The sequence below is a fragment of the Seriola dumerili genome, unplaced genomic scaffold (genome assembly GCF_002260705.1).
Source record: "Seriola dumerili isolate Sdu_G_001 unplaced genomic scaffold, Sdu_1.0 BDQW01000450.1, whole genome shotgun sequence".
Lineage (NCBI taxonomy): Eukaryota > Metazoa > Chordata > Actinopteri > Carangiformes > Carangidae > Seriola > Seriola dumerili.
In genome coordinates this window covers 812,970-838,880 of record NW_019174705.1, presented here as the reverse complement: position 1 = coordinate 838,880, position 25,911 = coordinate 812,970, and the positions used below count along the sequence as shown (strand labels likewise).

Here is a 25,911-nt window from a genome sequence, read left to right as displayed (position 1 = left end):
TACAGTACTTACTTACAGTACTACATGTTTGAGCACCACAGAAGAACAGCAGCAAGTGATGTTAATACAAAATATCTACAGCCATACTAGCAGCTCTGTGAGGCTGACTTAGCACAGCAGCTAGCTGCATTGAGCTAAATGCTCACATCAGGATGCCATCTATTAGCACAAAGTACAGCTGAGGCTGATAAGAATATCATTAGTTATTAGTTAGTTAGGTATTTGGTCATTTATTTGGCCATGAACAAAAGTATTGGACAGGATAAAATGATGATGGTGCTTGATGAAAAGTTCACCAAACTTATTACAAAACATTATGATGTCAAGTGAACCACATTTTATGACAATCCATTCAATAGTGGTTGAGACATTTCACTTAAAACCAGAAACGCCAAGCTCACAGTAGCACTAGATGAAAAGTCAAGGGATCACCAAGTCATTAGAATTCATTTTCTGGGAACCATGAATGTCTTTACAAATTTTCATGGCAATTCATCAGCTATTTGTTGAGATGTTTCAGTCTGCACCAAAGTCATGGAGCAACATGTATTAATAGTCAGTTCAGTGGGAAATAACATAATTGTGACTGTTTGTGAAGCGCTGCTGCTGTCGTGGCAATATCAAAAATACTGGATTACATTTCCAGCCAAAGGAAACCTGAAATCGTATCAGGGATTATATACACACTGAAGCAGCTTCATCTTTCTTTCCACGAGTAACACTGAACATAAATTATATATAATACATTCTATAGCATGTATTACAGGTTCTTTCATATGAATGTGTAGATGTAGCAAGAGTTAATAGAGCACATGGTAATGGAGACCAGAGCTTCCTTCAATTTCTCACATGCATTAAACCTATTTATCAATGCTGCAGCCCTGCAGACAGCAACAATAGGTGGATTTTTTTTTTTAAATCATGCCTATCAGTGCCAAAGAGGCAAAACATATACATCCTTGCTCCTCCATGTGTTTTATTAGGTGATCGCAAAATAAAAAAAATGATTTATATTTAGAATAACTTTAGATATTATTAAAAATATTCAATTGCAGATGAGCAATTGACAGCTCAAAAATATGGAGATAATCTAGAAATCCTCCAATCTTGCAGATCTGATGGGGTGATATGGTATCTCCTCCCCGTCTCTCACCCTCCTGTCAATCTTCCTTCCACAGAACAATAGCACGGCATGAAGGACAGCGCCAGTGGGGATAAACAAGACTGTAATCCCGCTCCTCTCTCTCTACTCTGCTTGGTCTCAGCAGTATAAGCTGCACACGGGCCAGCCCGTACTTTACTAATATGATTAAGCAACAGTGGGTGGAAGCAGCATATGTGTATAGTCACAAACCAAGGTCCTCCATCTCCAGAACTATTTTTCTTGTGAATAGTGCACATAGCTCTCTCAAAGAATGCACTATGTATCAAAATTAATAAAGGTAAAAACATTCACAAAGGTCTGCACGATTTAAAAATAGAGAGAAAACAGGCCATCTGCCTCTTAGTATAGTGGAGCAGGGAGGATTAAATCCAGATTATGGACGAGGCAAAACGCTGTGTGTGTAAGTGTGTGTGTACGTGTCTGTTGCCTGTCATCAGTGTGTCCTTGGCTCCATAGACAAGCAGCAGGTTAGCAAGAGAGCTACCACTGGATTTGACAGCTATAGGAAGCCAAAGCGGAGGGCACCATAAGGGGAGCAACATTATTTTCATCTCGAAAGAAGAGTAAACAGTCACATAACTCAAGATGGCTTTCTTGATCAAGAGCATGATTGGGAACCCCCTGTCAGGAATGGGTCTTGGTGGTGGAGGTGACAAAGAAGAGGAGGCCACCCCCTCAGATCCAGCCAAAGCAGCAGGGATGACACGAGAGGAGTATGAAGAGTACCAAAAACAGGTGGTGGAGGAGAAGTAAGTAGTGACACGGACATTATGAATTCATGCCATTGGTCCATGGAAAACAGTATGGCTGCAGAGTGTACAATCTGACCTTGACAAGCTGCTATCTACTTCATCTCTGTTTAATACTCCCTGTTTCGCAACCACATTTAACCATAATATTCACATCTGACCCTGACTAAATGTAAATGCCAATGAATTTATACTTTTCGTATACATACAATGAGTTTTTGAAAGATGCGATTGTTGCTGAAGGTCAAAGCATGGTGCCTCCAAAGAGGACCTTTGCTTCTTTTTCCAGAATTTTCTACATAATAATCCATTGAGGCTAAAGGTCGTGCATGGACCTGGATCAATAATCTCTCATAATGGTTCATCTGTTTCTGCATCAAGAACAGTTATGGGTAACATTTTGAGGGACTTTATAGTTTAAAACACAATCTAATGTGCAGTTTTATTACATGGACGTTAGAGCAGTAAATGTTGCAGCATTTGGTTAAGGACGGTCTGTGGTGGTGCAGCAAAGGCAAACGATAAAAAGTCTGCACAATTATATTTATTTATACACTATCACTTTAATTTACTTACGGAATATCTATTGTATTTATTCTAACAGACTGGTATGAGCAGCAGGTAGCTTGGATTTATTCACCACCATGTTGTTGCCCACCGATGCTATGGTCAGTTTGTCTTATACAAAGATCCAGTTCTTTTGACTAAAGCAGATATTTCAGTAATAAAATGTGCGACAATCTGATGAATGCATCCTGAATTGCATTTGAAGAGATAGTGTAAACTGTGTATATTTGACAAATATAAAGGTGGACTTCAGTGAAAGTAGATTTTGCAGCATCAGATCCAGTCAGTCCGTATTACATAACAAGATTAATCCACCCTCTCTACTCTCGTGTTTTGGGAATTAATTCATTGTTTAAAAAATGACAACATTCTCCATAACTGTAGATTTCTCACAGTGTATTCAAATAACTCCTGATGCAGACAACTTGATGGAAAGACCATGAAATACTATTAAACTTTGAAAATATCTGTAAAACCTGTCTGGCAAAAAAAGCGTAGTTTGTTGATGGTTTGTTAGAAACCTCTACTGTCCACTGTGTTTACAGTTCAAGTTGCAGCATCTTGGCTTGATTTCAAATCTGCTTGACTCAGTCTGGCCTAATAATCCCCATCTTTAATTGGCTGAGGGAAAGCACATGAATCTCGCCTTGAAAATACAGGAATACACAGAGTGCAGGTTGTCTACAACAAATGGTCTAAAGCATAATTCAAAGATACAAACACTTATTTAATAATGAAATAATCAAGAAACATGTTAAAATAATGTTTTCTGATGGTTTTAAATGTTGCAGACTTATATGTTGTTGATACTGGATTGTTAAGCACAGAATTTAGTCTCAGTGTGTATTTTATATTCTATTGATATGATAGGATCACCAACAGCGGCGTACCTGAAATTAAACATCACTAAGGCCAAAACATTCAATGACATACACTACACTACAGATTGCATGTCTGAGGAATACAAAACTGCAAAGTAACCCAGTGAAAAATCTAATTGAAAAAAGTGTTGGTAAATATTTTACTGCAGTAAGACGATATCAACTATTTGATGCCGTTTAAATAAGAATCTCTTGAAAACAACTATAACAAGAAAACTATTAGACTACAACATCAGCATGGACGCTCAAAAGTTTTGATGTAAATAATAGTTGATGGATTAAAGCCAGTGCAATATTATACACTAATGGTAACAAAACTTTATTGAGAACATATTGAGACCATACTGGTGAAATCTAAAATGTTACTACAGATTTGATTAACTGCTTTAATGACGTTCAGGTGAACTGAACCAAAGTTGGGGATATTGTGATGATCTGAACTACCTCTCTGTTGTTTATCTGATCAGGCTGATGTCTGTTCACATCAGGCTGGGTGAAGATACAGTTAAAGCTTTTTGTTTTATGAAAATCCTGATGCTGAAAATGTCATTCTGAATCAATGATGCAATGATGACAAACAAAAGCTCAAGGTTGTAAAATCCCACCTTTCTTGCAGCTTTTCCCTTTGTATGCTCCAGAGAAGAGATTAACAGAGATAAAGTTTTTACTTTAACCGGTACAGGATGTTTTTGTGACCAACAATAACAGTCACTGTACTAATAAAATTTTTATGTCTATCTCAGGATGGAGAGAGATGCAGATTTCTTACACAAGAAGGCAGAGAGGGCGACACTCAGGGTCTGCCTCAGAGATAAATACAGACTGCCAAAGGTAAGCACCTGAGGGTTTATAGCCCTACAACTGTGGTGAAACTCATATTTCAAAATCTGATTTAATACTATACATAAATACATTCCCCTCACAAGCAACACAAACGCAAAATGGTTGACGACAAGGTAAACATTTTCAAGGCAACACGCATTTATAAGCAGTCTATAAAAAAATATATAAATGCTTTATAACACATTATAATATAATTGTAAACAGATATAAGGATATCTATTACTATTTATTAATGTACAGTTTAACATTGGTTCGATATATTGTCATGTACTGGATGTTTATAGACCAGCCTCCAATTAGAGGTTTAATTGTTGATAAATACATAAATAAACACTTATATCTGCTTACAGCTACATTTTAGTGTCCTCTACACCCTTATTACACATTTATATACTGCTTATAAATACTAAATAGGCAGTGTTAAAGTTAACCATTTCCCACTGGAACAATTTTCATATTTTTCATTACATTACATTCTCCTTTTCTCAGTATTTTAATACAGACTGGTAAAAAATAACAGACCTTTCTTATTAAATGGCTTTAAGTCAAATAGCTGTTTCATGGTTAGTTGAAGTTGCCTTTATCTAACAGCACCACTTGGCAGCTGCTGCCTGGACAACAGGAGGTGGAAGCCATGCCAGTAGATTAGTGACAAAGACGTTCGACCAACGTCCTGGAGACGTTAGCCTATGAGTCCCATATTGCATCTTGAGTCTTACAAAGCCAAATGCCACTGAGCAGGTGTCCCAGGCTCATTAGGGAGCAACAGGCAGTGTGAACTGGCTTTAAGGAAGAACAACATCTACTTTAGTGGATGTAAACTCAGAGAAAAGGGACTCTTCAAGAAAAAAAAGCTGTAATGGAAGGAGCACAAAAGGTATGTTGGGATTTTATTTAAGACTTTTAAATATAAATACCGGTATAGAGCCTTCTAATCCTTATACATTAACTTAGTGCTGAAGCCTTGCTTTTAATGAACTGTGTGTTTTTATGGCAAAAGATCAAAATCAATCTAAAACATGTTTTCGAATACCAATATTTTTGCAACCACACCATGATTTTATGATTTTTATTCATCTGAATGCAGTGATGACCTTGGCTGCTGGAGGCATTTCTAATAGTCTCCCACAATATATATTCTATTGTTCATTTTCTGTTTTAGACAATGGCTACATTTCTTTTCGATGATTGTCTTTTAAATTGAAACCACACATAGAAGACAATGGCAGGTGGCTATATGTATAAATCTAATTATTCTCCTTAAATGATGTTTACATTGCATGTCAGTGTGAAAAGACCAAATGACAAAAGCCAAAGTGTCTTCATTAGAGCTGAAATATGCATTTTAAATGGATTTTCACCATCACAACAATAAGACACCTAAAGGCATCCTGTTCTGTTGATTCTTTTAACGGGTGGGGGTTGGGAACGAACATAAAATGCTGTGTATATAGTGTGTATATATATATATATATATTTCATGGCACAAGTGAACAGTATAACTGGAAACAGGGAGTTGGTGCCGTTTGTCTAATGGAATTAGGGTCTCGTGCGACACTATAGTAGTTATCTTTAGACTATCGTTGGGATTCAAAGAGGAAAGGCTAAGGCAGGTCTGAGATAATCCCACAGATTGAAGTTTAAAGTAGTCACAGTGCAGTGCCTATTGCATGACTATTCCAGATATTAAGTGATTAGATTTAGTTTGTTGAAAGGCTTTAAATTTAGCATTTCTGTGATGCAACACCACATAAGTGCAGAGATAATAAAGTCAAAGGAGGCTCAAGTCTGCTTCACAAAAATGTAGAAAACACAGACAGCAGAATATCCTCGAGTGCAGTCACTTGAGTTTGGATTAAGACAGATCCTAGAGTTCATCTATTTGTTTTTTTGGCTTACTTGCCTCATTGCTTGTTTAAATTTGAATTAGAACGCAGACAATTTTAAAGTTTTGAGCGTGATATGTCCTGTGATAAACCAAAGCCGATATGTGCAGTGTTTGTCAGATATGAGCATGTCAGTGGAACCAGGAATGTTTTGGAAACCAGGCAGCCATGGCAGAAAGTTAATCCTGTAAAAAGCCTTTAAGTCAGCCTGCAGGCGGTTGTTTACTTCTGCAAATAATAATTCAATACGATAAATATATAGGCCATATAGCCTAGTCTTTGTTACCACCAGGGAAAACAATCATCTCTGGTCCTTTACCAGTTCCAGTACAACACCAGAGGAAGCAGAAAACATTAAAAGTCCTACATGGTTCGCTAAAAGAGAGATTTCACGTATTTCTAAAATATAAAAAGATAAAACTAATTAAGAAAAAGATTGTTTCATATCGCATTTGTGGTTTATGTTTCTGTGTTTGGTGTGATGAAGAAGAGTTGTTGTGGTACTGCATAGGTATAACAACAGATGCTTCCTGACCTTGTTTTCTGCCTGATGTTGTCGTCTGCAGAGCGAGCAGGATGAGAACATGATTGAGATGGCCGGGGACGACGTGGACGTGCCCGAGGAGCTGCTCAAGATGGTAGACGAGGACGCCACGGAGGAGGAGGGCAAGGACTCCCTCATGGGCCAGATTCAAAACTTGCAGAACATGGACATGGACCAGCTGAAGGAGAAGGCCTCGGCCACCGTCACTGAGCTGAAGAGCAAAGCAGAGGAGAAATGCTCCGTCATGTGAAGAAGGGATGTGATGAGGAAGAAAAAAGGGAGAAGAGAATAACACAAGAAAATGAATTTCAACACTTTCTGGGAATCTACAGACAGAGCTGTGTTAAAAAGTCTGGGATTCAGTCACACTGTAAAACGCCTACAAAGCATTCACATCTATTATAAGCACTAAAAAAGGCTAATCACCTTCCTTAAATAAAAAAAAAAAAGCCTGGTCACACCATGGTGTTGTACTGTTACTGTTACCAATCTGCATCGATTTTAAAAGATTTTAAATCAAGTCCAAGGTGCCCCATCCCTACCCCATTATTGTTTTAGATAAATAATGTAGAAAATTGATTTTCCCTGAACATTCCCAGCAAAGTATTTCTTTTCAAATCTTTTTCGTATCTTCACAGGCCACACTACATTTCAAAAATGCTGATTATTGGTGGTATAATGATCACTTTTTCCGTTTGCTGTAAGATGAGACAGTTCAGTCTCTAAAACTGTTTTTCAGTCAAATAAATAACAATATACCCAGACTTGCTTATAAAAAAAAAAACCTTATTTACGTCCAAATCCAATCCTGAGTATTTCAACGTTCCTTTTGGTTTGTTGGTTATTCTAGATTTTTTTTGTATGTGGTGTTTGAATTAATTATGATATTTAGATTTTTTTTCTTTCAGTGTTATTACGAGTCTTGACATGTCGATTTACTGTTACTTTCTCCACATACACAGTTAAGCAGTTCAGTAAGCCTGAAACATTTGCAGAGACATTTGCAGATTTGCACAAATCATCATTTTAAAATACTGAATGATTTATTCCATACAAATGAAAACAATGTACATAAACACAGATGAAATATATGGAGGTACTTCAAACTGAGAAAACAAATGTATTGTTCAAATAAAGATGTATATTGAATACATGAAATATGTCTGTTCATGCTGTGATGCTGGAAAGCCTCTTCCTACACAAATAATTTATTAACGTGTCAGCCCAAGTGTTCAAACTTCATGTCTTTACTGTCTTTATGTGTGAATCAGGTACTATTAGTTGAATGATCAATAATTTTGGAAAAGACAACTTGTTATGCTTATTAACTGTGATGTTGCTGCATGGGGATTGATGGATTTCTCACTTGAATTGCTGGATGGTTTTTTTTAAAAATGGTCAGCCACCGAGAAATTCTACTGCCCAACCATTAAAAATAAATGCTTAGCCAACTATGATTAATCCCATGTACCTGAATCAAAGCTAATGCAGTGACTAAAGAAATGGGTCTTAATTTAATTGGGCATTATCCAAACACTTGTTAGGGATGATTAGGCAGAATGAGGGGGAGGAAGGAACGAACCCTCAACATTTAGAGTTTCACATGAACCCAAGTTAAAACGGCTGTGGATTTGTAAAGTCTGGAGATTACCATCTAATAGGATCAACATAGCCAAGGTTGTCAGCCTGTGCCCTCCCTCTCTCTCTCCCTCTCTCTCTCTCTCTCTCTCTCTCTCAAAGAGGATATCAGAGGACAAGTTGAAATATTTAGCTAAATTAGCCACATGTAATGCGTCAAAATAGAAAATTTGCTAAAAAAATAGTGAATCAATAGCCGAAATAATTGACAGTTGAAATATCAATGTTGTTGATATACTAATTATCAGCAGTGTTACAGACACACCTGTCCACATACTTCTGGTCAGGTTAGGAATCACTGCTGTACCTTCATATTTTCATAAATGTAAATTGGGAAACTTTTGTTTAGTGGTCTAGGGCAGCATTATCAGCAAAATATACTTATATACTGAGTATCAAAAGCAAAAATACTTCTAAATCATTACAGATGCATGAACATGTAAGCAACATTTTCTGTTGTCGGTGGTCAAGGTGGAGCTAACTTTGACCTACTTTATAAACTTACACTTTATAAACAGTTAAGTCTATGATAAATCATACAGGCTGACCAAATGTTTTGTATAATGTTTTGTAGTGCAGGAAACCGTACCATATTTGCCTGTCAGTAGTAGTAGTATAAAACTGCATGTAATTGAAATACTCAAGTAAAGTACAAGGACAAAATTGTACTTAAGTACTTGACTGAATGGACTCAGTTCCTCTCTGACACTGGCTTCTTATCATATTTTAAATAATATGGCCGAGATTTCAACATTATGGAAAGTCTTCTGGAAAATCTCTTCCTGTTTCTTCATGATAAAGTGGTGTGGACAGAGCCATGACCTCAGCATGCAACACCTTTGGGATGAACTGGAATGATGACTGCGAGCCAGGCCCTATCGCTTAACGTCAGTGCCCAACATCATTGATGCTCTTGTGTTGGAACCCGGCCCTGAATAATTAAGGCTGCTGTGGTTGGCAATTATTGGGTCTTTGGGTATAGGATTTGGGGTTTGGCCACATTGTGTAAGTTACTTTAAAAAAAAAAAAAAATAGAGAGACCTTTTGGGAAATAAACATTTTTGCTTTCTTTGCAAAGCATTTAGATGAAATGATTCATACCACTCTCATATCTGTGTGCTGAATATGAAAGCGGGAACAGCTCTTTGTTGGTAAGAAAATTCACTTACCAGGACTAATTAACATGTTTGTTTGTTAACTTGTTTGTTGTAGGCCTATCTGTACAAAAGCCACCCTGTGTCCAGACGAGACATAATCCAGCATGTAACTGCTCAGAAGAGTAACAGATTGGCATTTTACACTTTGGTTTATGAAGCGACTAAACAAATGAGATATAATGTTTTAAAATGATGAGTTTGAGAGGTGGATTTTTGTACCATTGGAATGGGCCAAGTTAAGATAAGTGGCTACGGATATAGGAGTGCTATCAATCTTCTCATCTAACACTCAGCAAGGCAGCAAAAAAGCATAGTTCCCATAATGCTCACGATTCAGTTCAGTTTCAGTCTCAAATTTCAAATAATCTGAACATTTTAGTTTCAACTTTTTTTGGTGTTAATTGGATTAAAGACAATTTGTTGACAGGTTGGAGGATCAGATGATTCCCACTGAGGGAAAAAGACGAGCTTACATCTGGATTTGGAAATACATTTGCAAGATTTTTAGGACTGAGAGAGAATTGTTTTCAAATGGAGTATGATTTGCATTATTTTACCACACACACTTTTTCTCTCCTCGCTGTCTCGTCATTATTGGGGTCGTGAACACTGGAGGTTATTATACTGACACAGAAGCTTTGTTCAGCCTGTGCACATGCAACTTTGAAGGCTAACTGGCAGCTGAGCGCTGAGATAATGAAACTGAATGTTCAGCTATTTACACAGGTCAAAAAATGTTTTAACAATGGAATTGAATCAATTCAATTAAACTTTTCCAACACTATACACATCTTAAAAACCTATTATCATGCTCTGTATGTGTGCCATAAACATCATCACAGCCGGCACCCAAAAACACAAGAGAGAATCTTTAAAAAGTTTTGTTGTATGAATAAACTTTTGCATATACTTGCGCCACAACTTTTTGCTGTTAATTAAAACAGAGCTCAGTTAGCATCTCTCAGGGTGCCCCTCCTCTCTCTGGCAAACAAAGGATAAGGTCACCTTCGGTGATTAGGAAAAGCTAAATAGTTCTAAGGGTTTTAACTCTTTTGAGTAAAATAATGTAATCCCCTTAAGCAGGATTACCACACTGCTGTCAATCTTTGTTTGCTGTTAAGTGGTTATAGTTATTGTTTGGGCTTTGTTGCCCTATTTGACTCAACACCTGTAGGAACTGGTTAAAGAAACTCTGCTCAGAGTTTAAGTCTTATGAATCATTAGCACACACTTTAAATGAATATAATTAGCCTATTAAAGTATTTCAGTTACTTGTATTCAACATGTGTCAAGAGGTGCAATATTTTGCCTTTACGTCAATAAAACAAATAATTCTTCAACTAAATCAAATGTCTATTCATTTTGGCGACAATATCTTGACGCTTTGATTAAATACTAAGCTCTCATCTTGCAATCCATGTCCTGACCAGAAATCTTGTAATTATGATTTTGTTGTACCTTAATCTGTTTGCCTAATCTTCCTCTCTTTTTTCCAGACTGACATGAACATGACATCTGGAGGAGTGGAAAGATGGTTTTAAGATTTATGTAAGAAGGTTTAGAGCCAGCACTGACTGATGCACTTGAGATGGGGAGGAGTTAGGGAGGGTGTGGAGGCTGGTGGTGGTAGTGCCTGCCCGGGCGCACAGTTACCCCTAAATCCAGCAGGGCCAAATCCAACAGGACGTCCTCTCTCTGACGTGCAGCGGGGGTGCCGTATGAGCACAGGGAGGGTGGGGGTCGTACAGCAGGCACTACTTTAAAAGCCCCCTCTGAAGATGCTCTCAAACCACTGAGCAAGCGGTCTTACTGCTGGTGTGTATCTTGTGCGCATGGTTTCCATCATCCCTCATAGTTTGAATTTTACAACTTTTCCAAACACAGGAGACGCGATAAATTTGGGAAGAAGTCGGACTGCGTGTAATTTTGACCATCTTTTGGACTGGACCGACCAATGTGGCTTCTTGGATCACCCTCCCAAGTCATGATGATGGATGAGCGCATGTCTCCCTCCGCACGCTCCGTCCAGAGCCCCGGGAACAACCCGTCCACAGTCCACAGCATAGAGGCGATCCTGGGGTTTAAAGAGGACACCATCTTCCATAAATCAGCCTCCTACAGCATGACGGAAAAAGTTCTGGTCAAAGATGCTGAGCGCAACGGGAATGTAATTGTGACTCCAATGAAGAAAAGTCATTACTCTGAAAGTTTTGACAGTAAGTGGATTCAGTTTTCTCCAAGTGTCAGGGTCAAGTGAGGTAATTTTAAGTTTTTCAAGTTTTTAAACTTTATATAATCAAACACTTTTACCCACTATTTCTCAAGAAAATCGTTTTCTGGAGTCAGATGTCGGGGCAATGAAACTATCTTAGAATTAAGAAATAAATAAGTAACAGTGAAAAAAGTAGCGCTGGTTTAACTAAAACCAGCAGAACTTGATTTAAGTCAGGGTTAATTTAAACTTGGACAACTCTTGAGCATTTCCGGATTTCTGCCTCGTTCCTCACACTGTCCTTCCTCCGCAGGTGTGTGTTGCGCCAGCAGCACCGCTGAAGCCTCGGTTTGCCCGGACTCCCCGGACAGAGACGGCAAACTGTCCGACGACGAAAACCCAAAGAAGAAACACCGTCGGAACCGAACCACGTTCACCACCTTCCAGCTCCACGAACTGGAACGAGCTTTCGAGAAGTCCCATTACCCGGACGTGTACAGCAGGGAGGAGCTGGCGCTGAAAGTCAACCTGCCGGAGGTCCGAGTGCAGGTATGTCCCACACACTAGACCACTTTTTTTTTCTTTTTTTTTTTTTAAGGTTTTCTTCATTGTGCAGACGCCTTTATTCGGCCTGCAGGCCTGCAGACATCAACGATGGCTGCTGACCAATAATAATGATTTTGTGGCCAAAACACAAAAAACATCTGTAACAGTTTCAAAAAATACAAAAACAGATGTTCTCAAAAAAAACATTTCCAATAGCCTATGACATCTTTATATGTTTGCATTAAACGTTTGTTTTGGGCAAAAATGTAGAGAAACGTTTTGTAACATATTAATTTGATCAGCTCATATTAATTTGATTTGTCATAAATATTAAAAAAATGAAACAATTTTCTTTCTTATGAGCTATTATTTACATTTTGTATTTCCCCAGTGACTTTTATATCAGTAAAACTATAACTGTTGGGGGAATTGGTGCAGGAGGGGAAAATGCCATTTCATTTCTTATTTGTTCGAATTTGAACACAGAAAAAGATTTGAAAAGTATTTACAAAATGATTACTTTGCTTAAGCAAAAGAGAAATTTGGCTTTTATCTCAGGTTCATCATTGAAAGAAATTTGAAAGTAAATGAGAAGTTCAATCAATTTCTTAAAATAGCCTATGTTTGTAACAATCTCTCATTGTATTAAATAGCATTACAATGTGATGCAAAATGCTTATTTCAATATCTGAAATCTTCACTCTCATTCTAGACATTTCTAAATGTTAAAATACTTCAACACACTATTATATTTTACACGATACATTTAGAAAGTCTGCAGGTTTTATACTTTAAATATGTTTGCTCTCTGTTCCTCTGTCTATTGAGTGTGAATCTGTTGATATGGGTGGCGAGCTGCTGCATGCAGTTGCCTTCACGGGGATAAATAAAGTTGCACTGAGTTGAAGTGAATTGAAAATTAAGATCCTCCTTTTTCTTTTCAGGTGTGGTTTCAAAACCGACGGGCCAAGTGGCGTCGGCAGGAGAAGCTGGAGGTGAGTTCCATCAAGCTCCAGGACACCTCTTCTCTGCTCTCCTTCAGCCGTTCTCCCACCAGCTCTCTGCAGCTGGACCCCTGGCTCTCCACTCCGATCACCACCTCCACCTCCCTGCAGTCCCTCCCGGGCTTCATCAGTGGCTCGCAGGGCCTCCCAGGCACTTACACCCCTTCTCCTCCCCCATCCATGCCATCTTCCTTGCCGGCCTCCTTCCTCAACTCCCCAGCCCTGGGACACAGCCCTCACCTACCCCACATCGGCTCCATGTGCCCCCCACCCCCGGCATACCAGTGCTCTGCAGATCCAAGGAACTCCAGTATTGCCTCACTGAGGATGAAGGCTAAGGAACACATTCAGTCTATTGGGAAGACGTGGTGATCTCTGAGTGGAGGTCAAACAGACATCAAGAACCAGAATGCATCTGTTGCATCTTTTTGAAAAACTGACTTCATCCTCTTGAGGATGGGATTGCATTATTTTGGAAGTTTTAAAAAGGTGACAAGTGCAGTTGACATCTAGGACTAGAGACATCCTCATCACTTGGACGTGACCTTCTGAAAAGCTTTGACACTAACTGTGAAACTACTGTAAAATACAGAACTACTGATGAGTCATAGTTTTCTTGTGTTTTTCCTCTTCTCTTTAATCTTTTCTGCAAACTTTGACTGTAAAGATTTATGTTCATTCAGACCAGTGTTACGTTGCCAATATAACAAAGACAGACCCAATTTCTACCCATCAGTATGTATTTATTCCACTGTTGTAAATGGAGTACTCCTCATTTTGATTCATCCTCCCCTGCTGGTTTTTGGAACCAAGTTCTTGGTTTTCACTATAAAAGATTTATCGAATGTGAATATTTTCTCTATACAATAAACTTTATATGTAAAATCAACAAAGAAAATAATGACTAATCAAGTTTTCCCAGAATATGTGTCACATTCGAGACATGCAGATTGGTCAATAGTCTGGAATGGCTGATAAACAAGGAAATATACAGTAGATTAGCATTTATGAGCTGGAGTTGTTCTACCAATCACATTTATGTAAAAATATGTACAGCATCATTATCACATTGTAGACAGAAGGTACAGTAGATGGAAATTGAGCAGACTTCAATGTGGAGAATTCTGAATATAGCACCCCTTAGTGGTGGATGACTATCAGGCTGGGGGGAAAAGTATTCATAAAGACAAATAAAACAAATTCTACATTAAATGCAAAGCACGTGATGCAAAGAAGCCTGTCGAAGTTTTCAGTTTTGAAAGATATTTTTTGCATTTTTTGTCTAAATCCCTGCTGCAGATTTTAATGTATCGCGTTTTCATCACTGACTGAGGTGTTATGGGCTCAAACAGGTCCATCCAGCCAACTGTAAATCCAATTGCAGATAAAAAAAAAATTAAAAAATCAGAATCTTTATAGTTCAAAATTGCGTACCAACTTACCATTTATTATTTAATTTAAATTTTAATCTGGCAGCGTTAACAAACAGAGGATGTGTCCCAGACTCGCTCTCTCTGTTTTAGGGAATGAGTTTGTCAACCCACTTATTCATCCTCATTAACTCCTGTAAACTTTATCCCATTCGCTCCTGGGATTAGACTCATAATGATGGGGTGAAAGTGGCTTGTACCTCTATTGTTTGCCAATCATCCGTGACAAATGAGGGAAGAGAAAGCTGTCCTTTGGCTTTAAGAGAAAGATGTGTGTTACCAAACTGTTTCAATTAGCATGTCCTATTGTCTACAACCCCTGAGGGCTAATAATAGCCCCCATCATCATCTATCCTACTGTCCTAAATACACACTGGAATTTGTGTATCTGGGATGTGTGTGTCATAGTGTGTGTGTTTCTTCCCTCTGAAGAGAAAAAGCAGCATCAGAGCTAATTGAATTGACCATAGACTTATTTCTGTGATCTGTAATTATGATCATGTTAACCCTTCCTAAGATGCTCAAAATGTTACACGGAAACTAGATGCTCTTAAAACGTATATTTTGCGCCATCTGGTGGTGTAAACAAGAGCATTACATACACTCAGACAACAACTGTGACTGTGACCTGTGATACCTATAACAGACCACTTAACAGAATGGTGTGCAAAGCATGCTCAGACATCAAAATGCAGTTATCACAAATTTTATTAAATTTAAATTAAACTCATTCAGATTTTTAGCTTATGTAACATAAAGTGCATGACATACATATTAGAAATTTGAAATTACTGATAAAATAAACTTCTATTGGTTTTCCAGTGTTTTCTTACAGCAGAAAAACTTTTCATTTTGGCTATGTGATTACAGGGCACATGTTTAGTAGATAATGATGACTGTTTTTGAAACAGAATCCTTCAGGTGGAGTCATTGCCTTGCAGTTTCAAAGCCAGAAGAAGCAGCTCTGACATCTATAATGCAGTGAAGAAATGGAGAAATACACATAACCATAACATATTATTTCCAAAACACTTGAAGGATCACTAATAGACACATAAATAAGGCGGTAAAATCCACAGACTGACCTCCCTGAGATATTTGTCTCTGTCCTCTTCTCTCCAGCCGCTGCGCACTCGAAGCAGCCTGTCTACAGTTTGTGCCTTCATCTGTTTTAGGTTGTTTTGTTGCACCAGAGCCTCCATCAGTCGCTCGTATCGGTCCAGCCCTGTGACCCCAGCTGTTTCTGGGGGTGTGAGGTAGTCACTGTCAGGGTTTGTCTCCTGCAGTGCAGGCAGGCTCTCAATGCTCTTCTTTCCCATCAAATGACCTGGTAAGTTGGACAGAGATGCATGAAGATTGATCTGTATGTGGTCAATCACACTGATTGACTACGTTTCGGTTAACCAACATTATCACAGGCCTTCATCTGTAATTACACTGCAATTATAGTTCACATTTTCACCATATTTCAAGGCTGGATGGTTGGAAAACTGTCTAATGCAGTGTATTCAGTAGCCTATATGCTTCCCATCAAAGAGCTTTCATGTCTAAAAGAGGTCACATTTGCTTAATTTAATTTAACTCAATATTCTGTAATTTAATTATCTTTCTTTCAATGACCAGTCTGGCATAAGCTGAGAAAAAAATACATGACTATTAGATAAACAGGGGTTATGAGAACTAACACACAGGTCATGAAGATCAATACATTATTTTTATTGTCATTATTATTAATTTTAAATACATTTATAATGCACAAAATTATTAGTGGGCAAATATTTACTCAACAGAGCAACAGTCTTGTACAGCCTACAGAATTTGCCTTTTAGTGTTGAGGCTAAAATATTTCTGATCCACTTTTGATGCAAAATGTGAAATGATTTGCTTTAAATATTATCACTTATCATGATGCATATTTCTAACTAAATCAGATCAACGAAGTATAATTTTAATTAAATCAATGTATCTCATTATCTTATGTGAAATGTTTCTCTTACCTACTGCCCAGTGGTTGCCGCGTGGGTACATTTTTCCAACAGCTGCTGCCGGACCCTCTGAGCAGTGCATCATACAGGGTATTGTAGCCAGAATAATAAAAACTGGCCACACTGGTCTGCAAGTCCATGAATAGCACAAGCACACTCCGCCCATGTTATCAGAGAAAATGTCTGATCTAAACAACGGTATATTAACCCTTACTTGCAGTTAATCAGCTTCACTTAACTTTAGAAAATCTCCACCATAGTCGACTTTTTCTTTTATTTGTGTGAACCGGCACCGCAAAGGGCGAGAAAAATGAAGGCGTCCAGCTGCACACTTGTTGAAGTTACACTCCCGATGACGCCTCTGATAGAAACGGCTAATGAGGAAAGTTAAGTGCCCCTCCTGACACAGTTGTACGTCAGCGGGTGTTTTTAAAAGTACCACGGTGCCGGCATCAGGATGAGAAAGTAATGATGACAAATGATCATCTATAGCCTATAATTATTAATGCGCGCTATTGTTTGTCAAGAGATTGTAGGGTGACTGCAGCAGGTGTCAACGTCATTTCACCATGATGGACGGGACTCGTGAGTAATTGCTTCCGCCTCAACGAGCATGATGGAGAAAAGCAGCGGTGGAAGAAGTATTCCGATAATTTACTCAAGAGAAAGTAGTCCCACTACATGTATTTCCTGTGAAATGTAGAAAAGTACTAAAGGTATTGATCATCTAAAATGGCACCTTTCAGTGTTATTGTATACAGCCACCTGTTATTTCTAAGGCATTAACATTTTAGCAGCACTTTAATGTTGAAGCCGGTTGAAGTGGAAATTTTAACAATTTATAAACTGAAGAAATTGATGTAACTAAAGCTTTAAGATAAATGTAGGAAAGTAAAAAGTTAAATATTTCATTCTGTGGAGAGGTAAGTGCATAAAATGTTGTACCTAAAAAACTACTTAGACTCCAAATCGATGCTGCAGAGCCAGATTCTACACTTTGTTCCTTGTCAAAACCAAAACCTGCCGCCTACATTACCCACAATAGAACCATTGTCCACCAACAGTTGTGTCTGAGATTCAGGTGTGTTATGCTAGTAGAAGCTAATGTGTAGCCTCAAGCCTCTAACCTCAAGTAGAGATGAGCAGCGGGCTACACAGGCTACATAACCCACACCACCAGATATTTTTCACTTTCAGGTTTGGAGTCTTCAAACCCAACTGATGCCGACTCTAGTGACATCACTTGAGCAATTTATCAGATCTCATGGCGCTTCCTCTGGACACAAAAAAAGTTTTTTTTTTTTTTCACAGACTATGAAAACACTTGGATGATGTCTTCTGTGCCCTGGTGGAGTTTTGTTAAGGCTGTCAAGGTTAGCTCACACAACTGTGTTACAAACTATACATTTACTAAGCAAGGAATGTCTCATATATTTAAGCTGCTTTTTTATTTTATATATATTTCAGCTGCTTTCCATTTTACATTTACTCATTTGGTAGACGCTTTTATTTAAAGCGATATATAAATGAGGCACAAAGGCTTCAGTGCAGTAGGAGACCTTGGTGTAAGTACTATGGGCTACATCTATTCAATACTTTTCAACATTTCAACCCTTCTTTTTTTAAAAATATGTCTCTTGTAAGCCGTTTCAGTTAATTCTAAATTTTACAAAAATACATATATCATCTCCAAATAAAGTACAAAATGTAAAAGAGTTCATTATGCACAATGGCCCCTTTCAGAGTGTTAGATTGACATTTTGTATATCATATCATGGGATTATATTTCTGATCAATTCACATGTGGCCAACACTTTGATGTGTTTTGTATGTAATATCTTAAACTTAGCTGTCAGATAATAGTGTAATACATTCCATATTTGCCTCTGTACAGTGTCGATGTGAATAAAAGTACCTTACATATTGCACAGTCCTAGAATAAATGTATAAATGTACCTAGTTGTTTTCTATGGTGGAAATGGCACTCTCCTAGATTTAAACAATGAGTGTTTCATCCAAATGCTGAGGAGAAACCTGCAGATAAGAACCTAATAAATCAGAATAGTATATCACTTAACAGCAGAATAGAATAATGTAATGCATTTTCTTTTAGCTGAGCTGTACACAACTCCAGTTTCTTTTGCCTATTTTTGCAAATAAAATGCATTCACTTGCTTTCTAAATATCATCTTGTTTTCAGAGCAGAGGACATGACGCAGAATTATAAAAAAAAAAAAAAATACACCAATTGCGAAGGAACACAAGTCAAACAAGATGCCAGGAATCACAATGCTGAAAATAGTCTTGCTGCAGACAACACCTGTGCTGTGCTCACTTACAAGAATTTGACAATGCGGCATATGTCAGCTTGTTGTGTATAGTCTACATCATTTATCAGTACAGTTTATTAGTGTACTGAACCCTCTGGAAAGGTCAACAGTGTGAATGAAGCAGTCCTCAAACACAGTGAGGTGCCCACGCATGTGTCTGTGTAAAATTCTCATACTTGACTGATCCTTTTCATGGCAGTATTGACGTACAGATTTCTGGAGGAAGAGAATAGATGAGGACAGATAAGGAGTCCATGCGCTCATCTGTGTGCGTTTGCAGGTGGGTAACATCTTGTGTTGAAAAGGTTGGAGGTTTCCTCTGGGTATTGTCAGGTCAAAACCCCACACACATCCCTGCAGGATATTAGAGAGTATCTCTGGCTCATAACGTATCAGATCCTCATCCAAGGCTGACCTTAACAAAACAGGATGAGTCACCTATGGTCAAAGGGCAGCAACAGGTAGGACACACAGAGCAGTGCCATCTAAAATATTTGTTGGTTTATGTTTATGAGAGACAACAAGATCCTGTGCATGATTGTGTACAAAGGAAATGTCTTAAGAAACTGCTAGATACAAGGTTATCACTGAAATACTAAGATTCTGTGTGGGTTCATTTTTTAAAAATCATACATGAAACTATTAATAAAGAAGTTAATTTTATGTTTTAAAAGTGTAATATCCTAATCCAATTTCTGAGTTATTTTGGTAGGTATCATTGAAATGGACTCTCTATATTATAACATTAACTTAAAAACCTTTCAAGAATCTTAACCATACTACACAAAGATGGTATGAACTGGATAACCACACGCTGAGAGGCCAAGGAGTTTTTACTCTTTCACTCACTTGTAACAGCCACTCTTGACTGATTGCCTGACTTTCATCACCACTGCAATCACTTCAGACGATGTAATTAAACCAAATGTAATTGGTTTCAAAGTCTGACTAAGCGTGGTCAGCTGCGTAATTCAGCATTTTGCACATAGAGGCTGGTAATTATAACTTTTGATTGTATGAAGTGAGCTTTAAACATTTTATGACTTTATTAAAGTGGGAAAATTGTTGTTCTTCATACATTGGTATCCCCTGATGTGTATAACTTCAAAAATCAATTAAAAGTAATGTTTTTAAAAAATAATACCTTGGTCCAACTGTAAAATTCAGTTTTTCTCTTTATGTCATTTGTTGAGTCAAGGGACACCAGGTGGCACTGTGGGGTGACACTGTGAGGCAGTACTCAGTCAGTCAATGATTTTTATGAGTCTTTTGCTGTGGGTAAAAAGTTGCACTAATAACCTTAGTGTTAAGAATTATATTACATTTGGATCTATATTATTACATGATGTGAGCGTACTTACAAGCATGAAACCATATCGATTTTACTTACATTTATAGATTATGTTTAGTTTATTAATATGTGCAATAATAAGTGCAATATTATTATCTCTTTTTAAACAATCATTAGTCATAATCATTAGCACATAATATAAATATTGAATTGTTAAAAGTTTTTGACACTCATTTTACTTCTTTCATGTACAACACAGTGAACAATAAGTGATAAGTCATGCTGAAAATCTCTATTTTTTAGCTGTGAAAATATTGCCCTTTCCGTTTTCTATTCACACAATTCATTCTTTTCAAATGTCATATGATACATTAAGTGCTCTGACTGTGGTGTCATGACTGTAATAATATTGGCTTTATGAAAAGTAAAAAAAGAGCCATTTAAGGGAGGCCTTTCAGCAAGAAAGTGTCAATTAAAATGGACAGTTTGCCATTATGAGATCTGTGTTGTTCATCACAGTTTTGACAAAATCACCTGGCAGCTGTCCACTCAGGGACCTTGAAGGTGGCGCTGGGATTTAAAAGAAACATATTGCTTTACTTGCTTTCATATTGTTACACAAGAGACAGAGAAGGAGTGTGTGTTTATATAAATGATTAATCCTTGTGTTACGAACAGGTTTTGGTTTTTAGTCAACTCAGTCCAAATTCCTCATTTAAAGGACAAATTTAACCCCTGAAAATTCAGCTTTCCCCTTTCAAAGTCAGGAAAATCCTCTTATTCATCACTATCTGACAGTATCACATATATATTGTGCAGCAGCTTGTTCCAGCTCTTCACAGAAGCTACATGAATGAAATATTCAAACTCAAGACTCCATGTTTCTATTTCTGCAAATACTGTGTGTGTTGGGCATAATTTTACATACATTCTCCCAAATGTGTACTTAGGGATCTCCGTTAAGATTTAAAATTAGATTTGAAAAATGTTTGGCTGCACAGCATTAGGTTCAACTAACTGACCCACCTCTAAAGAGGTGATATTAATGATTTCCAGCCTGGGGGTCTGGACCTTCCCTAAAGCTGATAAGATAATTAAAGGTATCAGAAATTAATTCTGGTTTCTGTTACACAAAACTGTAGGGGTACAGGAAATTATGAAGGTAATATTAGGATTTTTATAGGGCTACAAAATACTAAACATTTTAGATCTGGACAAAAAAATACTACTAATACTATACATATTCCATCATCACATGATATAACTAACTGGAAAAATCCCTATTCAGGAAAATGGGATGAGAAGCTTATAGCAGCTCCCCTTTGCAGCTTATAGCTGACATGAATGGAGGCAGTGACGTCATGTGACTGTGTGTCTGTTAGGGGTGGGCAGCACGGCAACCTCAGCCTCCTCTATGAATCTGTCACACTGTAGAGAGGCAGGAGGCACCATAAGGGCCTTTAATGATATATATGCACATCTCCCACTGCCTTGCAGTGTATATAAATGCATTTGTGTTGTCTGATGAATAAATCTGGCATGATTCTTTACATAATGAAGGCTAATTAGTTTATGCTGCAGCATTCATGGCAGCCTTTGATAGGTCTGCCAGATGTATCAAGGACTGGTAGCAGGCCAAAGAGAGACAGCCTTATTCTGCTGAAAGCCTCTCTCTGCAGTCTCGCAGGTAGGTTATGAAATACTTGATTTGATCGTGTATTGTTTACCAAATTATCTATCACATGTACTGTAATGTGAAGTTACCTTTCTACTGTTTGATTATGTTGTTATTGATGTGCCATTTTTCTGTGTCTCTACTGTGCAATGTGTGCTGAATATTCAGATCAGGACAATTTTACTCATGAAATGTCTTTAAAATGTTAGAAATGAATGCCATTACAATATGTGTTATGTAATATGCTTTCATTTGCATTGCTTCCCCATACTATATATGTGTGGGTGTTTACAAGTTTACAAGACTTAATCTTAAACAACAAAACCGCAGACACAAGACTCTTTGACCTTGGCATATGCAGCATGCAGATGGGCAGTTGGGCCTAAATAGAGGCCTCAGCTATTTATATATATTTTTAATATCATGTTATTAAAATTTTTAAAAAAGGTATCCCTTCAGAAAAAGGTGTAGGATCGAGACTAGTTTATAAGGACAATCCCAGGCAAACATTTTCACCAATGATATAGTTATGTGATAGCACAGGCCTAAGATATGAGCATAGTGTACATATTCAAGCCTTTATAATATTCTTCTCCCACTCATTTCCTTTTCTTCCTCTCCATCTCCCCCACCTCCCTCTGTCTCCGTCTCCCTCTCTCTCTTCTTTCTCTGCACCAGCTGCTGCTGCTGCTGCTCCAGAGCCAGAGTGGAGAGTCCCCTCACCCCCCCTTCACAGACAGAGACAAAAGGCCTGATTCGCCTGCTGAACACTGCCCCCTTTCTCCAGCCGTCCCTTCATGCACGGCCATGGTGGTGGCGGGGGCTTCAGGAAAAAAACGAGGCCTGGACTGGGACTAAAATCTAGGACTGACCCAGTGAAGGAGAGTGGGAAGAGGGGGGAGGGGAGGAGGAGGAGGAGGATGGGGGCTGGAATGGTTGGGGTTGACTAAAGGCAGGTGCTGAGGCCTCTACAGGAAGACTTTTTTTTCCTGAATATCTCTGAGAGTGGAAAAAAATCTGAAAAGGGTATGCCACATTTACCTCTATATATGCATGAACGTGCATGATTTTGTTTATGTGTGTCTCTGTGGCAGCATATATGTGGGGTAGGGGTGGCATGTGTTTGATGGAAATCTGGGGAGGGAGGTGCATGAATGGCCTGTGTTTGCTCATGTCAGATTGTCTGTGTTGAGTTTTTACATTCCTTGTCTTTATATCACAGTGCTGGGTGTAATGCTGCTGGGGGTTGCATGAAAGTTTTTAGTTTTCAGAAAGACAACCAGCGTCTTTGAGGTGAAAGCAATGGGGGATCTGGTTGAGAAACAGGCCAAGGTACTGGATTGAGATACAACTACCATCATGGTTACCTAAACTTTCTTCCACTTTTCAATTTATTAAGTTGCTGTTATCATCAGTGATCATTTTGCACATCTTTTTAACCTTATTTCCTTTCAAATCTTACGTCATGTAATATATTTTTTGTTTACATGGTGTCATTTTTATCATTTTACTTACTGCCCTGTTTTTTTAAGTGTGTGAAAGTAACTGTGCCCACCCAAACACCATCTTTTTGTACATTGTTGTATGTATTTTTATCTAATCTTATGGCAGTGCAAGCAACTAGACTAGGGAATCTCTTTACACCACACTTTCTATAAAATATTATGTGTTCTTGTTTCACTAAATCTATATGACAATATACATGTAGTTTAGTGAAAAATGCTGCAGTGTTTCTTGGGAGGTGGGTACAGTGCTTCTGCCTGTGTGTTTCTGAGGCCGTATTGCAGCACAGGGCTTTATGTTGGGTGACCGGAACCAGCTGAAACCGGTTTGAGGCAGACGGAGGGCTGACAGGAACAATGCCGTCTCTGTGCTCCACTGAGGGATAGAGATAGCCCAGGCTACTCCATGGCAGCCCTTCACAGCTCAGCCACTGGCTACCATGGCACAGGCAGAGACCCTGCTGCTGCTCACTGCTGGCTGGATGTCGGTGTGCTACGCAGCTGCTCCCCTGCTCACAGCGAGGGGAGCAGGGAGATTTGGGAAGGGACGAGGGCAGGGGGACGTGGCCGGCTGGGAGTCTGTGAATCTGAAGCCTAGAGCCTGCCTCTCACACGCACACGCACACACACACACACACACACACACACACACACACACACACACAGGAGCATGATCTATCTGTCTGTTTGCATGTCTGTGTGCTGCTAGTGGTGCAGAGAATGACTAAGGAGGATCCTTACCAGGACCACCACCACTCACCAGATCCATGGATGTAACCTGACCCTGTATTCTGGGCCTTTGCCTGGTTGGGAAGAAACAGGACTTTTTTTCCAGGCAGGGTGGGGTGGATGGCTTTTTATGGGTTAGTAGTGTTGTGACTGTGTTTGTTGCAGGATGGAAGGAAGGAAGTAAAGAAGGTTTGGCTAGTGGCTGGAGAGGGACGGAGGCAAGAGGGTGAGGAGTGGCTGATTCACTTGCATGTTTCCACTATTGTTATTTTCCATTCACTTTACTGATATTGTAGTAGTCTTTCACACAGAGTGTGGATTTCAGTGCATGTGCATTAAAACTGCTGTTGCTAAGAGGGGGTTCTGTGTTGTGTATTTTTCATATTTGTCTGTCTTTAACCTTCATTTACTTCCTACGTCAGGCTGCTCTGGCTGTCATGGCTGTGACTAGCTCTTCTTTCCACCAGGCCTTTCTCTCTCTGCTGCAGCTTCACACAGCTCAGCAGCCATTTTTCCCCCCTCACTGCATTTCTCGTCTGCCCTCCCTCTAACATTTCTCCCTCTCTCCATCACATTTTTATGCTTACTTCATCACTTTACCGCTCCTATCATCTGGATTGAGAATGGTTACATTTTGAAACCTAGGTTGAGGCTAAGGGATTTGGTTCTGTGTATGTGCAGATGTGGTTGCCATGCATTTGGATCAAAGAGCAGCAATTATTTAACTGCACATACAAGCAGTACAGCTCCATGGCTGTCTTTTGTCCCCAACACCATTAATAGATACAGACATTTCAGTCCCATCATATATTATTTGTAGTGCTCACTATTAGAAAAATAAAGACTGGTTTGTTTCTGCAGAATTACAGCCCACTGAAAGCAAAGTGTTTCTTATAAAACTCATAAGACATTTTCCTTAAAGCAGTGACAAACCAGAACATGTTCTATGAACATTGGTTGTTTCTGATAAATAAACATACGTTACTTGAAAGTGATCATCTTTAGATCTTTTCAATATCGCCTTATCAAAAGCCTTGTCTTCTGCCATCATATTCATATTTACACTTCATAATGCCTTCAGCTAAAGTATTTTTCACATGTTGTATTCAGCCCCAAACCAACAGACAAGTGTCAGTCAACTAGTGAGAAAATTACTCAAATTGAAAGGACACTCATCCCCTTTGCTATATTGAGCCCATCATTCTCCTGATGTTTTATATTAGAAAATATATATTCAAGAGGAGGAACTCTTCAGTACAAATGTATTTCATTAGTACACTGGTATACTACTGTTTTATTATACTAATGCTGAGCATGTAGTGACTAAAGAGGGAAAATGATTTGCAGATTACCCACATTTAATGTCATCAAAATGTCACATACACCCCCACGAGGGCCAGCATGTGGTTCTCTCTCAAGACAATCAATAAAGTCACCTGCTGTAAGGACAAATGCGGGAGAAATAGGTGTAATTGTACATACTTGTATACACATAATGTATGTCAGCTGGACTCATTTTTTCAGGAAAGCTTTGCATCCATGTGATGCAGTTTGCTTTGAAGGGGGGGGGGGGGGGGGGGCGGTGTGGAGAGGGGGGGGGGGGGGGGGGGGGGGGGGGGGGGGGGGGGGGGGGAGGGGGGGGGGGGGGGGGGGGCAAGCACTGAGCTCAGTCTGCTAATGAAACAACAAGCACCAGAAAGCAATGACTAAGTCATGGTAAACATGGTGTTTCACAGGCTGTACTGTGGTGACAATTCAACTAAAGCTTGACTGAATG

General features: G+C 38.8%; 3 protein-coding genes across 3 annotated transcripts; 2 read left to right on the top strand and 1 right to left on the bottom strand.

The window, feature by feature from the left end:
• Positions 1-1,599: 1,599 nt before the first annotated feature.
• On the top strand, positions 1,600-7,084 carry cplx4 (complexin 4). Its single transcript, XM_022762856.1, has 3 exons — positions 1,600-1,914; positions 4,106-4,193; positions 6,658-7,084. The coding sequence occupies exons 1-3, from the start codon at positions 1,751-1,753 to the stop codon at positions 6,883-6,885; spliced, it is 480 nt and encodes a 159-aa protein (XP_022618577.1). The 5' UTR covers positions 1,600-1,750; the 3' UTR covers positions 6,886-7,084.
• Positions 7,085-11,298: 4,214 nt separating this feature from the next.
• Positions 11,299-13,973, top strand: rax (retina and anterior neural fold homeobox). Its single transcript, XM_022762870.1, has 3 exons — positions 11,299-11,646; positions 11,956-12,191; positions 13,133-13,973. Exons 1-3 carry the CDS (start codon positions 11,385-11,387, stop codon positions 13,562-13,564), a joined length of 930 nt encoding a protein of 309 aa, XP_022618591.1. The 5' UTR covers positions 11,299-11,384; the 3' UTR covers positions 13,565-13,973.
• Positions 13,974-15,539: 1,566 nt separating this feature from the next.
• Positions 15,540-16,650, bottom strand: grp (gastrin releasing peptide). The gene is made up of 3 exons (XM_022762849.1): positions 16,620-16,650; positions 15,708-15,949; positions 15,540-15,593 (listed from the first exon to the last, which is right to left on the bottom strand). The coding sequence occupies exons 1-3, from the start codon at positions 16,648-16,650 to the stop codon at positions 15,540-15,542; spliced, it is 327 nt and encodes a 108-aa protein (XP_022618570.1).
• Positions 16,651-25,911: the final 9,261 nt, after the last annotated feature.